General features: G+C 43.5%; 1 protein-coding gene across 2 annotated transcripts in view; it reads right to left on the bottom strand.

Moving 5' to 3' along the window:
- LOC122559487 (E3 ubiquitin-protein ligase TRIM33-like) overlaps positions 1 to 18,438 on the bottom strand; it is a 110,957-nt gene that overhangs the window by 55,575 nt on the left and 36,944 nt on the right. For both annotated transcript variants that reach the window (XM_043708986.2, XM_043708989.2), the window contains exon 2: positions 12,689 to 12,807. In XM_043708986.2, the coding sequence (XP_043564921.2) occupies positions 12,689 to 12,807 (119 nt within the window). The remainder of the gene's footprint in view (positions 1 to 12,688; positions 12,808 to 18,438) is intronic.

The raw sequence follows: 18,438 nt of genomic DNA, 5'->3' as shown, positions 1-18,438 counted from the left end.
AGTGAAAAGCTTTGTCTTGTGAGCAATACAGGCAGATCACAGAATTAAGTAGCATAGATAAATAAATAATAGGTAAACAGCAGCAAAAATAAAAACACAGGTACAGGCGAATACTAATAGTTTGAGAGTCCTTTCAACATTCTAACAACAGTAGAGTAGAAACTGTTGTGAAACCGGCTGGTGCGTTTGTTCAGGCTTCTGTACCTTCTCCCCGATGGTAGAGGTTGTAGAAAAGCATTGCCAGGGTGGGATGGATCTTTGAGAATGCTGGCAGCCTTTCCTTGACAGCGGGCCTGGTACACGGATTCTATAGATGGGAGGCTGGCCTTTGTGATTGTCCGGGCCGAGTTCACCGCTCTCTGTAACGGTCTCTGATCTTGAATGGTACAGTTGTCATACCAAGTAGTGATATAGCTACAGAATGCTCTCGATAGTACACCTATAAAAGTTGGCAAGGGTATTCGCTGTCATGCCAAATTTCCTGTGGTAGGGCCCTGGGGAGTGCTGCTGAACATAGGTGTGTAGTTCCTTGAAAGTGGAGTCGCAAGTAGACACCATGGAGGCGGCATTTGCCATGCTGGTCTTCATTGGTCAGAACATTGAGTATAGGAGTTGGAATGTCATGTTGCAGCTGTACAGGACATTGGACGAGGCCACTATTGGAACACTACGGTCAACTCTGGCCTCCCTGCTACAGGAAAAAATTAAAAATCACACACCAGGTTATACAGGAAAGATGTTGTTAGCCTTGAGGGAGTTTCAGAAATAATTTATAGGATGAAACCAGGGTTGGAGGGCTTGAGCTATAGGGAGAGGCTGACTAGGCTGGGGCTGTTTTCCCTGGAGCGTCAGAGCCTGAGGGGTGACCTTGTAGAGGTTTATAAAATCATGAGGAGCATGGATGGGGTGAACAGCAAGGACTTTTACCATTTTAGGGGAGTCCAAAACTAGAGGGCATAGGTTTAAGATGAGAGGGGAAATATTCAAAAGGGACCTAAGAGGCAACTTTTTCCACACAGAGGGTGGTGTGCATGTGTGGAATGAGCTTCCAGAGGTGGAGGAGGAGACTGGTACAATTACAACATTTAAAAGGCATCTGGATGGTTACCTGAATCAGCAGGGTTTAGAGGCATGTGGACCAAATGCTGACAAATGGGACTTGATTAAATTTAAGATATCTGGTGGGCATGGATGAGTTGGACCATAAGGTCTGTTTCTGTGCAGTACGACTATTGTTGTATAACATTACCCAGCTACCCAACAGGTAGAAGTGCCTTCCATGCCACACCCACAACAATGGTCAACAAACTGAACTACAATAGAGTCAAATCTCAAAGTAAAACCCGATCTTCCCCCTCTAAATTACCCCCATTACTACAACAAACAGGATTGAGCTACCAAAATCATCTTTCAAACAGAGTCATTAAGATGATCAGAATGTGCTGCCTGAAAAGGTAGAAGCAGATTGAATGATCCCATTATGCAAGTCAATTCAGTCAATATCACAGAATCCCTACAGTGTGGAAGTAGGCCATTCAGCCCATTGAGCTTGCACTGACCCTCTGAAGACCATCCCACCCAGACCCAACCTCCTAGCCTATCCCTGTAACTTTGCATTTCCCAGCCCAATCCACCTAACCTGCCCATCTTTGGACAGGATTTGGAGGTGCTGGTGTTGGACTGGGGTGGACAAAGTTAAAAATCACAAAACATCAGGTTTATTCGAAAGTACTAGCTTTCTGAGCACTGCTCCTTCATGAAGGTAGCTATGGAACAGCACAGGGCTTATGCCCGAAATGTTGATTCTCCTGCTCCTCGGATGCTGCCTGACCTGCTGTGCTTTTCCAAACCATCCTCATGGTTCAGCCCAATCTCTCTAATACAAGAGACCTGACTTGTAAAACAAGTTGCAAAGACAACGATACTTTAATAGATCAACTACTCAAAGCAGATTTGTTCTGGTTTTTAAATACCTAACTATTCTTGGGTCATGGTGTACCAGGTCATGACAAATTCCAATAATGAACACCAGAACACGTAATAAACCTTGGCAGTTGGGCCATCAGGAAAAATTCTGCAGTGTCATAATAAGCTTCTATTCCTTTCTAACCCGTATCACAACTGCCAGGCCAATACAACACTGTGCATAGCTAGAATCAGAGTTCTACCGCATGGAAACAGGCCCTTTGGCCCAAACAGGCCCATACTGACCAAAACATCTGTCCATATTAATCCCATTTCCCTGCACTTGACCCATATCATTTGGAACCTTTCCTATCCATGTCTTTGTCCAAATGCCTTTTAAATGTTGTTAATATACCCGCTGGTAGCTCATTCCATATGCATACCACCCTGTGTAAAAAAGTTGCCCCCCAGGTTCCCTTTTATTCTTTCCCCTCTAACTTTAAACTGGTGCCCTCTAGTCTTCAATTCCCCAACCCTGGGAAAAAGACTGAGTGCATTCACCCATTCCATGCCTCTCATGATCTTATACACTTCTATAAGATTTCCACCTAACCCCCACCCAGTCAGTCCCCTATGCTCCAAAGAAAAAAGTCCTAGCTTGTCCAATCTCTCGCTAGAACTCAGACTGGCAACATCCTTGTAAATTTTTCCTGCACTCTTTCCGGTTTAATAACATCCTTCCTGTAACAAGGTGACCAAAACTAAACACAATACTCCAAGTGCAGCCTCACTAATGTCCTGTATAACAGCAACTTAACTTCCCTGAACTCCAAGGTCCCTCTGTTCCACTACACTCCTCAAGACCCTCCCACTCACCATGAAATTCCTACCTTGATTTGACTTCCCAAAATGCAAGACCTCAAGTTAATCTCAATTTGCCATTTCTCGGCCCACTTCCCCAGCTGATCAAGGTCCGGTTACAATTTCCGACAACTTTCCCTCACTGTCCATGAAGCGCCTATTTGAGTTTAATCAGCAAATTTACTAATCATGCCTTGTACATCCAAATTACTGATATAGATAACAAACAGCAAAGGGCCCAACACCGAACCTCGAAGCACTCCACTAGTCACAGGCCTCCAGTCTGACAAATATCCTTCCATTATTACCCTTTGCTTCCTATCAAGCCAATTTTCCAGCTCTCCCTGGATTCCATGCGATCTAACCTTCCAAAGCAGCCTACCATGTGGAACCTTATCAAAGGCCTTACTGAAATCCATACAGACTAAATGTACCACCTTGAATACTTGAGTTACAGATGCAACAATGGGTGTGCCATGGTGACTTCAGTGTGTTTGGGTTTCTTGTATCAGGGTCTGAAAGAGTTCATGCTGAGGAGTGCATGAAGTACTGCCCAACAATAATGATATTACACGACTTGGACAGTTGAGTAGCTTTGTCTCAAAAAGGAGAAAGAACTAACATTAAAGAGACATCTAACACCACCACCACCCCCTTCCCAGGGCACCTTCCCATGTAACCACAGAAGGTGCAAAGTCTGCCCCTTCAACTCCCCCCTGCTCACCATTTAAAAGGACCTAAACAGTCTTTCCAGGTGAAGCAACATTTCACCTGTACCTCCTCCAATCTTGTTTGTATTCACTGCACCCAATGTGCCTACTCTACACTGGAGAAACCAAATGCAAAATTGGAGGACACTTTACAGAACACCTCCAGTCCGTGTGCAAGCATGATCCCGACCTTCCCGTGGCCAGTCAGTCATTTTAACACAGCATCCTGCCCTTGGCATGCTACAGTGCTCCACTGAATCACAGTGCAAACTAAAGGAACAAGATCTCATCTTCAGATTAGGTACTTCTGTACTTAATTTGGAGGTGTTGAACTCCATATTGTGAACCGACTCCCATTCCTTCCCTTTAGCTGGTCTCCCCTCCCCCCACCCCACCCCAGTGTGACTGTGTCCTTTCCAAACTGGCTGTTAGACACACCATTCTGCCAGCCTCACATTCCGATCACTTAAATCAGAATTATCAACACCCTTTCTCCCCCTCACTCCAACCTCCTCCACTATAGCATAAATGCGCCCCCTCCACACTTTACCTCAGCTCTGATGAAGCGTCATCTAGACTCAAAAGATCAGCTAGCTGTCTCTCCATGAATGCTGCCTGACCCGCTGTGATCTCCAGTGCTTGTTGTTTTCAGTAAAAAAAAAGATTCCTCCAGTCTCAGTAATATCAGCATACCCATGTATTATGGTCCTAGTTATGTTACTACCAGATAAAACCAGATGTCTGAATGAAATCTGGCTGGAATATGATTTTTTTTTTTTATTTAACAATGATCATTCACTGAAACAAACGTGGCTGCAGATTGTCCTGAACAAGAAAACAAAATTGCCTCACTCAAGGAAAAATCACAAATCAAAACTAGTCTGAAAGATCTTAAAAACCAAAATCAAAAATCAAAACATCTTGCCCTTTCCCCAACCATTGCTTTATGGAGTTTCAATCAAGAGAAATCACCCTACCATATCATTTATTTAAGTTTGGCTTAATTGCTGTGCCCTACTTCTGTCCTCTCGACTGCAAAGCCTCCTGGCATGAATACACACAGAACTGAAAGGACAGTGGGCAGCATAGTGGCTCAGTGGTTAACACTGCTACCTTACAGCACCAGGGACCCCGGTTTGATTCCCACCTCCGGCAACTACGTGTGGAGTTGGCACATTCTCCCAGTGTCTGGGTGGGTTTCCTCCGGGTGCTCCAGTTTCCTCCCACAATCCAAAGATGTGCAGGTTAGGTGAATTGGTCATGCTAAAATTGCCCATAGTGTGAGGTGCATTAGTCAGGAGATAAATATAGGGTGGGAGAATGGGTCTAGGTGGGTTAGTCTTCAGAGGGCCGGTGTGGCCTTGTTGGGCCGACGGGCCTGTTTCCATAGATTAGATTCCCTACAGTATCTTTTAAATAATCTGCCAATTTCTAACCAAAACACTCTTGGGTCTGAAGGTTTCACAAGCTGAAAAGGTTTTACACCATGCAGTCTGAGCTTTCCCTGGTCTGTCCTGTAATCCTTGCTTCAGACTTCAGTCAGGTCTCTTCCAAAACTGCACCGAAATCTTCAAAGTTCTCGGCTTTTCCAAGCTGAAATTAATCCATGATTACTTTAAAGAGCAAGCTAATGCTTTTCAATGCTCATTCCCTGTCACAAACTCCACAGTACAATATAAACAAAATCTTTCATTAATAATGCAGGGAGTGTTGCAGTCACCTGATCAAGGGAGAGAGGATTAGGTCACATTGCTGGAAAGACACGACTTTTTTTGTTAGAACTCTTCACACAAATAATCAATCAATATCATGTCACTAGCTTTAAATCCAAACTCAAATGATATAGTCATACAGTACGGAAACACACTCTTCAGTCCAACTCATCCACACCAACCACACATCCCAATCTGAACCAGCCCCATTTGCCAGCACCCCAGACAGACAGACAAAGACCCACATGCACACATATATATTGTGTGTGGTGAATTTTTTTTTGGTACTTTCAGAGTTACATTGCACTTTGCTCAAAAACCACATACATTCATGTCGAACTCTGAGCTCAAAAACTGCATGAATTTATGTAAAACTCTGTTATCTCACTTTTTAGATTGGAATCAATCTGAACATCAGGTCATAGACAGAGAACATAGGGAGCCAACACCTTCAACATATTGTCTAGCTATCACCATTGTTAACAGCTAACCCGAGAATGCAACTTTTAAAAAAAGGGTTTTGTGATTTACACATGAAAGAAGTGAAACTATCACTATATTCTAACAGATGAAAGGCTTAACAGACAATCAATTCTTCAATGCATAATTTCAGTTACATCACACTGCAAATTTTTGCTATAAATTATGTGTTACGATCGAGCCCTCCACAATCACCTGATGGAGCGTCGCTCCAAAAGCTAGTGTGCTTCCAATTAAACCTGTTGGACTATAACCTGGTGTTGTGTGATTTTTAACTTTATTGGTCAGAGTATGGAGTACAGGAGTTGGGATGTCATGTTGTGGCTGTACAGGACATTGATTAGGCTGCTTTTGGAATATTGTGTGCAATTCTAGTCTCCCCGCTATAGGAAGAATGTCGTGAAACTTTAAAGAGATCAGTAAAGGTTTACAAGGATGTTGCCAGGGTTGGAGGATTTGAGTTATAAGGAGAGGCTGAATAGGCTGGAATTGTTTTCACTGGAGCACAGGCTAAGGGGTGAACTTATAGAGGTTTATAAAATAATGATTAGATTAGATTCCCTACAGTATGGAAACAGGCCCTTCGGCCCAAAGTCACACTGACCCTCCAAAGAGTAACCTACCCAGACCTGACATTTACCCCTGACTAATGCACCTAACACTACGGGCAATTTAGCATGGCCAATTCACCTGACCTGCACAGCTTTGGACTGTGGGAGGAAACCGGAGCACCCGGAGGAAACCCACGCAGACAGGGGGAGAACGTGCAAACTCCACACAGTCGTCAGTCGCCTGAGGCTGGAATTGAACCCGGGTCTCTGGCGCTGTGAGGCAGCAGTGCTAACCACTGTGCCACCGTGCCGCCCACATTTAGAATGTTAACTTTTTGATCAGTTCTATCTTTTTCTGTAACTATTTTGAAACTAACAGAATTCTGATCATCTGCCCCAAAGTGCTTCCCTTATTGACACCTCAATCACTTGCCCTGCCTAATCTCCCAACCAGTGGTCAAATATTGCTCCTTCTCTAGTCGGTTAATCCGCATTTTGAATAAGAAAATCCAAGCACACCCAACCCTTTACACAATGATAGTCCCAAGTCTACGTTTGGATATTTAAAATCCCCTACCGTTACAACCATATAATCGTTACTGATACCAAAGATCTCCATCTCTTTCTTATTTTGAAGTTCCACCCATATAACTTCATTGGATGTTCTCCCAGGAATATCCTCCAAGTCCTCTATCACCCTTTTTTACCCTAAAACATTAAGCTGCCAGTCCTGTCCATCCTTGAGCCATATTTCTGTAATAGCTATGATAGGAACATGGGATGGAGCTAACCACGCCCCACGTTCAGCTGCTTTACCTGTCAGGCCTCTTGCATTGAAGTAAATGCCATTTAATTTATCAGGGTTACCTCGTGTCTGCCTAAACTATTAGATTTACTCTCCTTATCTTCTATGCCGGCCTCGGTCTTTTGTCTTTGCTCATTAATCGCTTTGGTTCCCACCACACCCCTTACCAGTTTAATGCTTCACGAGTAACACTAGTACAAGGATATTAGACCCCTTCCAATTCAGTTGGAACCCATCTTCTTATAGAGGTCATTTCTATCCTTGAAGAGATCCCAAAGGTCCAAAAGAAAAACCATGAATCCTTGTCCCCTGCACCAGCTCCTCAGCCACGCATTTATCTGCTCTATCCTCCTATACCTGCTCACTAGCACGCACACTGGTAGTACTCCAGATATTACAACCCTAGAGGACCTAATTTTAAACCTCCTGCCTATAGCCCCTTTGCAGAACGTCATCCCTTTCCCTATCTATGTTACTGGTACCAACATGCACAGCAATCTCCTGCTGATCACTCCCCTTTCAGAATATTCTGCACCCTCTCAAAGACATTGTTGACCCTGGTACCAATGAGGCAACATATCACTCGGATGTCTCGCTGACAACCACAGAAACATCCATCTGTGCCCCAGACTAGACAGCCCCTTATTACAGTCGATCGCTTGGAACTTGACATATCCCTCATTACAGTAGTCACAGTACCAGAAATCTCGCTGTCAGCCCTACAATCCGGAGAGGCTGAATAGCATACCTGTTTGATAATGGGGATGGCCACAGGAGAGTCCTGAACTAGGTAGCTACTTCTTTACCATTGCTAGCAGTCAGCCATCTACCTGACTATACCTGCAGTGTCTCCACTTTCCTGAAACTGCCATCCGCCCCATATCCTTGCTCCTGTAAACTCCTTATTGCCTCTAACTGCATCGTGAACGGATCCTTCTCACAGATATTCAGAACAGGAGCCTCTTCTCATTAGACAAACCGGTGGCTTCCCTTCACCACACTAACCTAAACAGGGGCCTTCAAAGTCCCCATCACCAAAGAGGATGGTGACAACAAATATATCAGATAAGTCTTACACCATGAACAGCTATATGGAGGACTCAACATCACAGAACGAAGAAATGTTATTTGCTTCAGAGTTAGAGACTATTCTGTCTACACTGGACTGGCTGGTATCCCATGTTCTCCCAATAACCCTACTAACTTTCTCTCCAGTTACTTCAAGATTGCACCTTGAATGATACAGTTCCTCCTCAAATACTCCCTCTGGTTAAACATTCAGCACTGTAATAAATTTCTATCAATTTTTCTCCTCACTTTGAGACAGACTGGTGACTTGTTACTGACTCAACTGAAGATACAATCTTCCACAATCAAGGCACCCAAACAAGCCAAAAAAAAGCCTCCAATAAGTCTCCTCATAGACCTACTTGATCCATGGGGAAAAAAAGCCCATGAAACTGCACACAGTCAATGCTTCACAACTCTGAACTGTGCGTAGCCTTGACTAACTTATTGAGTTGAGGTTGGATCAGAGGGTTTCCCCTACTACATATGGCTTCTTCCTTGTCATGAACCACTCTTGTTTGGTATCTCTATCTGATGGTTGGTCATCCACAGTCAGACCATTCTTTAATTAGGGTCTTGTGTATGAACACAAGAAATGGGTGAAGGAGGTTTTTTTTTTTAAAAAAGTATATCATTCAAGGAATGCAGGCATTACTGTTGGACCAACATTTATTGCCCATCCCAAACTGATATTGAAGGTTTTGATGAGCTTTTTTCTTGAACGTTGTAATCTGTTTGAAGTAGATGTGTGTACACACATGCAATGCTGTGAGGAGAGTATTCCAGGATTTTGACTCAACAGTGAAGGAACAGTGATTATTTCTAAGTCAGGATGGTAGTAGTAGCTTGGAGGGTAACTTGCAGATGGTGATGTTCCCAAGTATCTGTTGCCCTTATCCTTCCAGGCAGAAGTGATTGTGCATTTGGAAGGTGCTGTCTAAACAGCCTTGGTAAATTTAAGCAGTGCATCTTGGAGATAGTATCCACAATCGCTACTGAGCATTAGTGGTGGAGGCTTGTAGATGTTGTGCTAATCAAGCAGGCTACGCTATCCTGTATGATGTCAAGCTTTTTGAATGTTGTTGGAGCTGCACCCATCCAGGCAAGTAGGGAGTATTCCAACACACTCCTTACTTGTGCCTTGTAGGTGATGGACAGGCTTGGGGAGTCAGGAGGGGAGTTGCTTGCTGCAATATTCCTAGCTTCTGACCTGCTCTTGTAGCCCATCTTTACATAGAAAGTCCAATTCAGTTTAGCCAGATCTGCCATTCAAGAGGAGAAGAGAAGAACGAGACAAACATCCAGTCATTAGGATAGAGTTTTTTTTTAAACCTACTGGTTGCAAGAATGGTGCCTGCAATGTTTCTGGAAAACAGGAGGTACCCTGGAGAATATATTTCTGTCCCTCACACCAATATTTAATGCACAGTACGCACCTAGGTCATCAATTAACATCTGATCCTGAAGATTAATATCATTTGGAATATCCTTAACCCTACATTCCAGGATACAAACCAGAAACTCTGCTCTTAAACACAGCAGAGAACAATAGATGGAACAAGGAGTTTCCAGAATTCAAACAAACACTCGTCTTTCCAGCCAACAGACAGCATGAAGAATTCTCCCAATGAAGCAGTGGCTCAGATTAATTGCCCTAACATGCTCATGAACACTATTTAGGTTTCAATGCAACTCCCACATATAATGAACTAACCACTCCCAATATTAAATGCTGACCAAGGTTTTACATACTTGAACATCGAGATCTGTGGCAATGATTTGCTGTGATGTACAATAACAACAGATTTCAAATGCTCTCCTCCCCTTCAAGCTGCAATAATGGGTTTCAATACACACCTTCCACTTGACTTACTGGCTGCCAAATAGGTTAATGATGCAAACATACAAGTTCTGCTTTTAATAAGCATCCCGCAGCACATTGGGGTTGACAATGTGTACCTTCTATGTGATATACTGCTGCTACTCGCCACTGTGCCTGAAACAGCAGCTTCCAAACTGGTGAACTCTACAAACTAAAAAGGACAACAGCAATAGATACAATGGAACACCACCAACTGCAATTTCACCTTGTGAACACAGAACAGCACCGTTTGCCAAATTTCCCCTCCCTACTTGTGTTTTTTTAATTTTTTTTGTTATTTACTTTCAGGATGTGGGCATCTCTGGCTAGGCAAAGCATTTATTGCCCATCCTTACATTGCCCAGAAGGCAGTTAAGAGTCAACCACATTGCTATGGGTCTGAAGTCACATATAGTCCAGACCAAATAAGGATGGCAGATTTCCTTCCCTAAAAGTGCATTAATGAACCAGATGGGTTTTTCTGACTATCATTTCACAGACATGATTAGATCCTTAATTCCAGATTCTTGTCAAATTTGGATTCCACTATCGGCCATGGAGGGATGTTATCCTGGGTCTCCAGAATACTAACTGAGCTTCTGGATTAACATCTTCTAGGAGAAAGTGAGGACTGCAGATGCTGGAGATCAGAGATGAAAATGTGTTGCTGGAAAAGTGCAGCAGGTCAGGCAGCATCCAAGGAGCAGGAGAAATCGACATTACGGGCATGAGCCCTTCAGGAAGGGCTGAAGGGCTCATGCCCGAAACATCAATTCTCCTGCTCCTTGGATGCTGCCTGACCTGCTGCGCTTTTCCAGCAACACATTTTCAGCTTCTGGATTAACAATCTAGCAATAATACCACTGGGCCATTGCCCCACTTTCTGTCTGTCTGCATGTGTAGGCAGAAGGTTTGCAGAGGTTTAGAACATTAATTTATAGAATGTACTTTGCTTAATGCTCTATCCATGGCTAGAATCTACTGACTACCAATAAGTAGTGATTTCTTGATAAAGAACTGAAACCTGTCAAAATCTTTCTATTAACCTGGATCCTAAATTTAGATTTTTTTTGGATATTTGTGTTTTTCTTTTAAAAATCCTTCAACTTTTGTTATGACTCCAGGAATAGCAGAGCTCAACTTCCAGAGAACTACCCCCCCCAGGAATCAGGTGTAATAGTACCTCCTCATAGTTGCAAAAATGTCATTAATTCCAGATTCTGTGTCAAATTTTAAGGTGAAGGGTGGAAGGTATAGGGGAGATGTCAGGGGTGGGTTCTTTACCCAGAGAGTGGTGGGGGCATGGAATGCGCTGCCAGTGGGAGTGGTAGAGTCAGAATCTTTGGTGACCTTTAAGCGGCAATTGGATAGGTACATGGATGGGTGCTTAAGCTAGGACAAATGTTCGGCACAACATCGTGGGCCGAAGAGCCTGTTCTGTGCTGTATTGTTCTATGTTTTATGTTCTAACCCTCCAAACTCGGTTCTTAAAACTGAAACCTTTGTTTTCCTGGTCATTTCCATGGATGCAAAGGCCACCTGGAAGTTTCACAATTAATTCTTATCAACTGCAAAGAAACCATATTTGAACAAATGATGAGTGCATGTGAGAAATGAAACCACAACCTTCGGACTCAGACTGGAGCACACAACCTAGGCTGACATTATGTGCAGGACTGATGCCTGCTCTCACAAGTGAGCAGAGCAGAGCTCAAATAGTAGCAGAAATCTCTCCGGCATCAAGGGTAACATTAATCCCCCAAACAATATTATTAAATGGGGGATCTATTCATTTATCACACTATTTGTCTTTGCTCTGTACAAGTTGGCAATGTAAATTTCAGAATTACCACACAGAAGGCAGTGGAACCATGCTGTATACACATAAATTTATTCATCAGACCACACAGAGTACACAGCCTGTACTGAGTCTACTGGTCCCAGCAAGTGTTCTATGGCTGCCTCAAGAAAGTGGCCCTTTCCGAATCCAGACCACTGCTGGTTATCACTGCATGGTCAGGTCAAAATCTGCCAGTTTGCTACTCCATACAGAGCCAGCATTCACTGCTTAGGCTAAGAAACAAGAGAGAGAGGAGGACAGTCAACAGAACTATAATACAGCAAGATTACAATCTTTTCATTGGAGGGTTGGAAGGAGGAAAGGGCAGAAATTGGTGGAGGCCGTTTTAGCAGTCCCTTGTAAAAGCATCAAGTTACAAGTCAAATAAAACCAAAAGGAATGGATGTGCAATGATTAAACATGATGTCAGGTGCCTGGTCCTAGGACACACTGTTTAGCGCGTGTGCGTGTCTGTGCGTGTGGCCATTCGACATCTCTGCTGGATACCCATGATAGGGTTAGCGTTACAGTTCGAATGACTCTGCTGCCAGTCTCATTTGCAGTCTCCCAGAGGCAACACACAGGTTCATAAACTGAAAGGCACTAAATGTGGAGAGCACCACATACCTTCCCCTTACCCATTGTATCATTCTAGGTAGCACTTTTATAGTTTCCATTCCTTAAAAAAAAACCTCAACAGCACATACGATTGTCCAGAATGGAGTCAGTGGCCTGAGCCCATGTCACGGAGGATGGAGTCTGTGAGCATCCAAGTCATATAACAGATAATGGTGAAACAAACTCAGTATTTTGCAACTACTCCAACTGACCAGGCATCAAGCACCAGTCCTGCTTAACACAGATTACACTCCACTCAAACACAAGCACCTCTCACCTGGTTGAATTTCTCATCTGTGCTGCTGGGCACTTCAGTCGTGTCCTTGACAAAATAGTTGTCGATGATATCTGGCTGCCTGCATTCCTGATGGCAAACCGGACAGCGGATCACACCAACTGCAGGAAAGAAAAGGAGACGAAACACAGAATTACAAACATCGTTCACAGTTCGCTTCATTCAGAATTTGTAGGAGAGGCTCAGCGAGACCTAGAGTCTTCCCAAGCTCAGCCCAATCACCAATTGTAGGAACCATCTTCTGTGTTATGTGATTCCTGATTTTGTTGCAACTTCCTCAAAATGAGTTCACATGATTTTTAAAAAACATCCAAAGTGAAAAGGTCTCACAGATATCAAAGGGAGCCAAGTTAGCAATCATTCACCACAAACTAGTTAAAGTATAAGGTATGAAAAATAGCACCAACTTTAAGTGCATTTAAATGGCCATTGGATAAATATATGGATGAAAATGGACTATTGTACAATAGATGGGCTTCAGAGCGATTTCACGGGTCGGTGCAACACCGAGGGCCAAAGGGCCTGAACTGCGCTGGAAAGTTCTATGTTCTAATAGATCACTCAGGTGTGCTATGCTGCTTGTTCACCATTGCCCTGTACATTTTCTTCTTTCAGGTTATGTAACTCATTAAAGTGACTATTCAATCTGCTTCCACCATCCTTTCAGGAAGCACATTAAAGATTACAATAACTTGCTGCATAAAACCTTTTCATTTTCTCTTTAGTTCTCCAATCGTATTCTCCAGTTCTAAGCCTGCTGTCACTGAAAACAAAGTTTGTCCTTACTGACTGGGTTCAGCCCTTCAGAACTGACCACCTCTACATTAAGTAGTACTTTCCCAATTTTCTACCATTTGCTGTTCAGAATTGGAGAAAACTGGAAAATAAGCAGGACGCTCCAACTAGAGCTCCTCCACTCCTTCTGTTTATTTCCAGTTTCCTTTTTTTTTTCCCTACCATTTTGGAGTTTTCTCTTTAAATAGGGTAGGCTGCAAGCCCGAGCAGTGTGGGGGATGGCCAGCAGGCTGCAGGCCCGAGCGGTGTGGGGGGATGGCCAGCAGGCTGCAGGACCATGAAGAGCAGGGACAACAGGCGGGCTGCAGGTCTACAGAGCAGGGATGGCTGGCGAGCTGCAAGCCTACGCAGAGCAGGGATGGCCAGCAGATGGGAGGCCCGAGTGCAGCACAGACAGCCAGATGGCAATTCAATTCACACCAATAATAAATCAACAAAGAGTGGCTGATTTCACTGGACTTTGGAAAGTCTAAGGGCTCTGACAACATCCCAACAAAAGGTTGTGCTCTAGAATTAGTGATATTCCTCTGATCAAGTTGTTTCAATACATCTACAACATTGGCATTTCACTACCAATAGAGAAATTTGCCCAGGTATGTCCTGGACACAAAAAGTAGGACACATCCAACTCAGCCAATTACCGCCCCAGTCTACTCTCAATCAGCAAACTGATGCAAGGGGTCATTAGTTCTTTCTAATAGCCTTTACACTGGAATAACCTATTCATCGACACTCACCGAGTTTCGACCAGAGCCATATGGCTCCTGACCCTACTACACACCGTCTCATTCCAAACCTGGCCAAAAAAAAAAAGACGCAAGGCGAGAGTGTGACTGGTCAGCATCAAAGCCGCATCTGTCAGAGTACGGTATCAAGGAGTCCTAGCAACAACGAAGACAATGAGAATCAGGAAAAAGCTTATGGCAAATTTCCCCATGAGAGATTGGTTATCAAGGTTAGATCTCATGGAATACAAGGAGAACTAGCCATCTGGATACAGAAGGCTCAAACGATGGTGGTGGAGCATTGCTTTTCAGACTGGAGGCCTGTGACCAGTGGAGTGCCACAAGGATCAGTGCTGGGTTCCCTATTTTCCGTCATTTATTTAAATGAGCTGGATGAGAACATAGGCTGTATAGTTAGTAAATTTGCAGATGACACCAAAATTGGTGGTGTAGTGGGCATCTCTTTCATGCAGAGGGTGATGAGTGTATGGAATGAGCTGCCAGAGGAAGTGGAGGAGGCTGGTACAATTACAGCATTTAAGAGGCATCTGGATGGGTAAATGAATAGGAAGCGCTTGGAGGGATATGGGCCAAGTGCTGGCAAATGGGGCTAGACTAGGTTACGATATCTGGTTGGACTGAAGGGTCTGTTTCTGTGCTGTACATCTGTGACTGTGTGACTGATTTGCTGTGCTATAATACCTACCTCAGAAAAAAAGATGGTTGTGCTTTTTTGGAGATCAAATCAGTCTCCAAGTATCACTACAGGAGTTCCTCCGGGTAGTGCCCGGAAAATGCCATTCTTAGCTGATTCAATGGTCTTCCCGCAAATCATAAAAGTTCAGGAGTGGAGAATCATCTGCCCAGCACTATTGACCGGCAGGAAAAGCTCTCAAATGAACTGGTCAATGGTCAACCCCTTGTGTAATCCGACTCTTCAACATAGGCCATTATCCTCAGTCAACACATTAACCCAAAAGAAAACTTGGAATCGTTCCATACCAAGTTCAATGATCACCTGGGGTAACTACCTAGATGTAGGCACCACTGATCATCTATTAAAACTAAATCCATAAAGAAAACTATATCACAGCTGCACAAGCAAAGTTTTAATATCTTCTCACTCCAGGCAAATTGCTGTTACAAAAGCAGCATTAAAAAAACATGCAGAATAGCATTCACTGAATCTTAAATAGCAGCGAAAAAATAGACTGGAGAGCCTCAGGCATAAACAAACAAGCAGTTTGGAAGGAGCAGTTAATTTGTCCAGCAAATACAAAAGGAAAATGAGGTGCCTTCTACAAAATTTAATTTTCTTGATCAAACAGGAGCTTTCAATCAAATGTTTTCATTGCTTTTAGTACGGTCACCTTGCTGACTGCTTCTTCACTTCCTAGGCCTTCCAGACAAATCCAGCCCTCCACTGCACTCCAACCCAACTCCATATAGAAGAGGGCTTAAAAGATTCTTATAGTGTTTCATCCGGACCTCTCTCTAAAGCCATCACAACCACCCAAATTCTCTTCCCTCAGAATCCAACAATGAGCTATCCACTTGTTCCTGTCATTCAGTCGTTGGCAATCATCTCTTCAGTACTACTTCACCTTACCGCAGAACACTCACCATAGACCAAATCGGTTTCTTTTGTGACCCTCAAAACTCTACTCGCTGGTTGCCTCATAATACCTCACTCAATTAACAGATTATGGCGTTGTGGAACTGGAAGAGCCATCTAACTGGACTAAAATGTTAACCATGTCCTTCTCTCCACAGATGTTGTCAGACCTTAGACCACAAGACTAAGAGGTAGGGGCAGAATTAGGCTATTTGGCACATTGAGTCTTCGCTGCCACTTGACAACGGCTGATACATTGCTCAATTCCATTCTCTTGCCTCCCCTCATAACCCTTGATCCCCTTGCTCATCAAGAACCTATTTATATATTCAATGACTTGGCCTCCATGGCCTTCTGTGGAAGCCAGATTCACCACCCTCAGGTAATGTCGCCACGGGGGCCAGCACCTTTCATGGTAATCTCTGTGTGAGGAAATGAACACATGCTGTTGATATCACACTGCACTGTAAACCAGCCCTCCAGCCAATTGAGCAAAAAAAAAGACATTGCTGAGTTTCTCCAGTGTTGTGTTTCTTTCAGATTTTCAGCATCTGCAGTATTTTGCATTTATTCCAAAATTAGTACTGCTCAGCATGACTTCACATGCAACAACAACTCTAAGTTAAGAAACTGTCAGCGTAAAGAGGGATTTTGGGCAGACCTTATGGACTACGATAAACCAGTATGTGCTTGTGGTTTTGCTGCAGTTTGATAATAGGATTGTCAGCATCTTCAACTTCTGCAAAGACTGAAACACCAATTGTGTTTCCCCTCCCTCTCCACTTCACCAGTGAGCTACAAATACTTTGCAAATCTAACATCGCCATTCACAAGCATGTTGTTTTTCCAAGTAAATCCAAACCATCGCAGCTCTGAAACATGGGATCTAAAGCAGCCCAGAGCTTAAATGAGTGCATGCCACAACGGCACCTCATCTATTATTTTCCTCAGAGGGTGGAGTATGTTTGAAATTCCCTTCCCAAAAGTGCAGTAGATGCAGAACCTTTAGGCAGGGCTTGATAGATTCTTGATTACCAAGGGGATGAAAGAACATCCAGGTATACGGGAATGTGGAGTTGAGGTTAAAATCAGATTGGCCTGATCTTATTGAAAGATGGGAGCAAGCAGAGTGGCCTACTCTAATTTCTTGTTCATATGTTCATAAACGGAGTTAAGTCTTGGGCTTACTCCAAGCGCCCCATCCCTTAAGGCTACGAATCAGAAGGTTTAAATAGTGAGGGCTGAAAGAAAGCCTTCTATTTAAGTTTAAAAAAAAAATCACACAATACCAGGTTATAGTCCAACCTAGTGGTGTTGTGAGATTTTTAAACTTTGTACACTCCAGTCCAACACCGGCATCTCCAAACAATTCCATTTAAGTAGCAACCTCATGTCATAAGATCAGAAACACTGGCATTCTGGGTGGACAAAGTTAAAACAAAATCACAACACTAGGTTATAGTCCTACAGGTTTAATTGGAAGCACTAGCTTTCAAAACACCACTCCTTCATCAGGTTGTTGTGGAGGACACAATTATAAAGACAGAATTTATAGCAAAAGTTTACAGTGTGATGTAACTGAAATTATACATTGAAAAATACTTGATTGTTTGTTGCATCTTTCATCTGTTCGAATACCATGATAGTTTCACTTCTTTCATATGTAAATCACAAAAAACTTTTTTTTTTTAAAAAGTTGCTTTCTCAGGTAGACTGTAACAATCGGTGTTAGCTAGACAATATGTTGAAGGTGTTAGAGCCCTGGGTAAGTTCCATACCCAGAGGGTGGGCCTCAACCAGGACCTTCAGTTCATGTCACACTACAGGTGACCCATTGCACTACACACACACACACACACACACACACACACACACACACACAGGCACCCTTAGACCACTGTTGTGGTTCTGTTCGCCAAGCTGGAAATTTGTGTTGCAGACGTTTCGTCCCCTGTCTAGGTGACATCCTTAGTGCTTGGGAGCCTCCTGTGAAGCGCTTCTGTGATCTTTCCTCCAGCATTTATAGTGATTTGAATCTGCTGCTTCCGTTTGTCAGTTCCAGCTGTCCGCTGCAGTGGTCAGTATATTGGGTCCAGGTCGATGTGCTGATTGATTGAATCTGTGGATGAGTGCCATGCCTCTAGGAATTCCCTGGCTGTTCTCTGCTTGGCTTGTCCTATAATAGTAGTGTTGTCCCAGTCAAATTCATATTGCTTGTCATCTGCGTGTGGCTACTAAGGATAGCTGGTCGTGTCGTTTCGTGGCTAGTTGGTGTTCATGGATGCGGATCGTTAGCCGTCTTCCTGTTTATCCTATGTAGTGTTTTGTGCAGTCCTTGCATGGGATTTTGTACACTACATTGGTTTTGCTCATGCTGGGTATTGAGTCCTTCGTTCTGGTGAGTTATTGTCTGAGAGTGGCTGTTGGTTTGTGTGCTGTTACGACTGGGACAACACTACTATTATAAGACAAGCCAAGCAGAGAACAGCCAGGGAATTCCTACAGGCATGGCACTCATCCACAGATTCAATCAATAAGCACATCGACCTGGACCCAATATACCAACCACTGCAGCGGACAGCTGGAACTGACAACCG

Source organism: Chiloscyllium plagiosum, unplaced genomic scaffold (genome assembly GCF_037043375.1).
Source record: "Chiloscyllium plagiosum isolate Xiang-an unplaced genomic scaffold, Cpla_swu_hap1 HiC_scaffold_19, whole genome shotgun sequence".
NCBI lineage: Eukaryota > Metazoa > Chordata > Chondrichthyes > Orectolobiformes > Hemiscylliidae > Chiloscyllium > Chiloscyllium plagiosum.
The sequence above is the reverse complement of the archived record's forward strand: the minus strand, read 5'-3'. Positions and strand labels throughout refer to the sequence as shown.